The 4,711-nt window shown below is 34.2% G+C and overlaps 1 protein-coding gene across 1 annotated transcript; it reads left to right on the top strand.

Moving 5' to 3' along the window:
- Window positions 1-1,396: 1,396 nt before the first annotated feature.
- On the top strand, window positions 1,397-4,416 carry LOC128953316 (E3 ubiquitin-protein ligase makorin-2-like). Its single transcript, XM_054298803.1, has 2 exons — window positions 1,397-3,829; window positions 3,946-4,416. The coding sequence occupies exon 1, from the start codon at window positions 1,413-1,415 to the stop codon at window positions 3,711-3,713; it is 2,301 nt and encodes a 766-aa protein (XP_054154778.1). The 5' UTR covers window positions 1,397-1,412; the 3' UTR covers window positions 3,714-3,829; window positions 3,946-4,416.
- Window positions 4,417-4,711: the final 295 nt, after the last annotated feature.

The raw sequence follows: 4,711 nt of genomic DNA, 5'->3' as shown, positions 1-4,711 counted from the left end.
TATTTATATATATGTATAAATTATATTGTTTACTACAACATTTTTTTTTATCATACTGCAATGTTGCATTTAAAAAATTGCACTAACAATTGCACTAATAAAATTAATTTTACTAGTTTTTATTTTTTATAAAAAAATAAAATAAATAAATATTTTTAGCTAAATTGACTAATAGGAAATCATTGGTTAATCATTGTTACGAAAAAATATTTGAAATATTTATAAGTTATTACATGATAAAAATTATTGCTAAAATTATTGCTAAAATTACGATAAAATAACGTTGATGCTATAATAAATAAAATAAATAAAAAAATAAAAATTAATCTATGTACATTGCACACATATTAATAAAACTAGTTTAATATTAATATTTATATTATTACAAAAAAAAATAAATAATATATAAAAATAATAGGAAATAAAATTACATGTTAATATAAAAAAAAAATATATAAAAAAACTAAAATTTAAATAAAAAATTGCATCTAAAAAAAACTACTACTGCTATAATTGAAATATTATTTTTTTTTTTGTAAACTTTTATATCTTTTTCTAAATTAACTATTTTATAGTCTATTAATAATTAATAATAATACTAATATAATCTAGGTTAAATAAATATATAAATTTTTTAGATACAACCCCCCCCCACCCCCCAGACTTTACCCAATTTTACCTAATTAATTATTTACGAAATATATGAACGGTCCCCCTAATAAAAAAAATTACACTGTACAATATTTAAATATTACATGTTAATGTTAGCAATAATATTTTATTTTATATTAGGGGGGGAATAACTTATTTGAATATTCCCTAATATAATTATCCAAACAAAATAAATACAGTTGCCTATTTAATATTAAAAAAAACAATCTGGTTATAATATAAAAATTTCTATGTATTTATTTTTTAAAATTTAAAAAAAATAACAAAGCAAATGGAATACTAAAAATTTTATTTTTAAGGGAAACTTTTATCTATTATTATTGGTGGGAACTTATTTCCAGTACAGTATACACACACACATAGTTTGCACTTTACTCTACTCTAGTAGTAATTGAGTCATTGGAATAACACACTCATAATAGAACACATTATATACAACACACACACACACATACAGTATATACAGTCTATCAATACAACACTACTCCTAACCACACACACACACACACACATAGAGTGTATGTGTATTACTAACACATATTAGAGAGTAGTATTGATATACATTATATAAGCTAGTGTTGTATAAATACAACAAAAAAAACAAATTTAAAGCACACATACAGTACAGTATAATAATAATAACAAACACATAGTGTGTATTGAAATACATTGAAATACTGTTTAATACTATATATATATATATATATATATATTCTATAAGCTATCGCATAGTCATACAAATGGCTGCCATTACTACTAATAATAATACTATTAATACTAATAATAATAATAATAATAATAATAGAAAAATAATTGAAACAAATATTAATAGTCAGTCAATGGCTGCCTCAACATCGGGTTCATCGGGTTCAGTGACCACCACTGGCCACCAACACCAATGGCTACCACCGCAAGTAAGCTCTAGTGGTTTACTATTGGACAACACTATCCTTATGGACACTACCGAGTCGTCGTCGTCGTCGTCGGCCACCGCCGCAGCCGCGGACACTAACATCAATACCGATGACGATCGCCGCCGACTGTTATGCAGATTTCATTTGCGCGGTCAGTGTCGCGATGGCCATTGGTGTCGATTTTCGCACGACCCGAACCGATCCCAGCCGATACCCGAATCGGTTTGTTGGTATCATTTGCAAAGTCATTGTATGTTTGGCGACAATTGCCGTTTCGAGCATTTGACTGCTGGCCAGCTATTATTGGTGGCCAACAACAACAGCGGTAACGGTAGTAGTCATCATCAATCAACACCGTTAGTACCGCCGCCGCCGCCATCATCGGTGACGACGATAACCTCCACCAACTCAACAGTGGCCGCCGCCGCCAACATTGTTGCCGACGATCATACGTACGCCGATCCACTGGCACCGGGACTATCGCCCGACCAGTCCTTACAGACACTGATTGCCAACAATCGGCATAAAGTGGCTACTGGTGCTACAGTTACCACCACCACAACCGTTATCGGTGCTAATAGTGGTCAACAACAACCGCAACCACACAATCAAAAGCCACATTTAGTGCCCTTTAATACCAATTCCCGAACCATAAACTCCTCAACAATGTCGTCGTCGTCATCGACGACAACAACAACAAGTACTTCAAGTAGTAGTAGTAGTAGTCATAAGCCAAACAACAACGAAAGCTCATCAATAAAACCTCCTTTTATTTTGCCGTTGTTTAAGCCGTCGATGTCATCGACAGCAACAACAACAACAACAATACCATCAATACTATCAACAGCTAATCAAAAACAACAACAACAACGCCTAAGACCTATACTGACGTCAAATCCTAGTCTGAAAACCGATTCGCGACAATCGTCTAGCGATTCGGGCATTGGTTGCGGTTCGCCAACTAATACGACAGCAGCAGCGGCCACAGCAGCCTCCGCTACCACCAAATCGTATGCTCAGATTGCGTCCGCCGCACAGTCGGCAGCGGCGGCGCAGTCATCATCAACACTACTAGTGGACAATAACAACCATCAGATCTCAACAACAATGATGACGACCACCAATACTACTACTCAACAACAACCCGATTGCTATAACAACTATAGCTATAATACCGGTACTACTAATACTACTACTGCACCAGTGATGATGTCGATGATGGACACTATAATCGGTAGTAGTAGTGATATGGACAACGACAACAAAGTGCGACCAACAATATCAGCGGCACCGCCGCCCGTCGCCGCACCCAAATACAAGACACTATGTCCGTACGCTATGCACGCTATCGGCGGCATATGTCCCTATCCTCTGGGCCAATGCCAGTACACTCACGGCGAAGAATGTGACTATTGTGGCCAATATTGTCTACATCCGACCGATCCCGGTCAACGTGACCGTCATCGGGACGAATGTATTCGCGAACACGAACGCGAAATGGAACTATCGTTTGCTGTCCAACGATCCCTTGATAAAGCTTGCGGTATATGTATGGACATTGTTATGGAAAAAGAGCCGATAACCGAACGCCGGTTCGGTATACTGGAGAAATGTGCCCATATTTTCTGCTTGAGTTGTATACGTAAATGGCGTCAAACCAAACAGTTTGATAACCGTACCATCAGGTCATGTCCCGAGTGTCGGGTATCCAGCGATTTTGTTATACCATCGAAATACTGGTACGACGATCAATCAGATAAACAACAGCTGATCCTATCGTACAAGAAAGCCTTGTCCACTAAACCGTGCAAATATTTCAAACAAGGACAGGGCGAATGTCCGTTTGCCGGCGCCTGTTTCTATCTGCACGCCTACCCCGACGGCCGTAAAGCCGAAATGCCGCCACCCCGCCAACGACGGCGCCAGAATCAAGAGGGCGAACTCGAAACCCTGAGGGATATGTTGCTGTGGAACTATCTGGAGGTCAGGGATAATAATCATTGGCTATTGACACTCGATTTGGAGGACGTATTCGACATCCAAGAGATGGGCCTACTATCCAGCTATGAGACCGACGATGACGACGATTCCGATCTTAGCGATTATGCCGACGGACTGATCAGTTAAATCAGTAAAAAAAAATTCAATTACCGTTACTCTTGTCTGTCTGTCTGTCAACTAAACTAAACTGACTGACCGATCGGCGGCACCGACCGATTGATCCATTCATTTGGTGTTTTTCGGTTTGTTGTTGTTGTTGTTATTGTTGTGTTTATTATTAATTAATTAGTTATTATTATCATTATTTTGTGGTCTCTTTTTATTATTATTATTATTACTATTATTATTATTATTATAGCGATTATCTAATCTAATTGTTGGCGCCTTAAGACACACACACACACACACCGACACACAAACCGATAGAAAGAAACAAAGTGTTATTATTATTATTATTAATTAATTAATTAATTGATTATTACTATTACTATTTGAATTGTATATTTGAATCCATATGTGCCGTTAGTTTTTGTTTGATTGAAGGAAAATTCCCCGAAATTTTTTTGTTATTTTTTTAAAGTATAAATCTCACACACACTCAGTCACTCACTCACTCACTGTGTTATTATAATTGTTTTAATATTAGTTAGACAAACATTGATTTTATTATTATTATTTATTAATTAATTAATTAATTTAGAAAAAAATATCCCAACAAAACATACATCCATTTATTAACTCAGGTTTTTTTTTAATCATTATTATTATTATTACTCTATATATAGTGTATAACTATAGTTCAAAGCACCGGTAGTTAGTTTTTATTAGAGTTAGCACTGATAAGTGTGTGATTTGATAGATAGTTAGTTAGTTAGTTAATAATAAAAAAAAATATATTTAATAGCAAACAAAGAAACATAAAGTTATTTTTGTAGCATTTTTTTAAATATTATTATTATTATTAATAATTATAAATATTTAATAATATCTCTCTCTCTCTCTCTCTCTCTCTCTCTATTAAACTCAAAATAATAATAATTGATTACTAAATAAATTGAATACATTATTATAATAATAATAAAAAAGAAAATATATTATAATTGTTTTATTTATATATATATATA

The sequence above is a fragment of the Oppia nitens genome, unplaced genomic scaffold (genome assembly GCF_028296485.1).
Source record: "Oppia nitens isolate AA-2021 unplaced genomic scaffold, nextdenovo-longstitch-racon4-pilon3 scaffold21_pilon_pilon_pilon, whole genome shotgun sequence".
Lineage (NCBI taxonomy): Eukaryota > Metazoa > Arthropoda > Arachnida > Sarcoptiformes > Oppiidae > Oppia > Oppia nitens.
Note: the sequence above shows the minus strand (reverse complement) of the source record. Positions and strands in the feature narration are given on the sequence as shown.

What these genes read in the sequence shown, in the direction of transcription:
- LOC128953316 (XM_054298803.1), top strand. Translation starts at nt 1,413, where the DNA reads ATGGCTGCCATTACTACTAATAATAATACTATTAATACTAATAATAAT.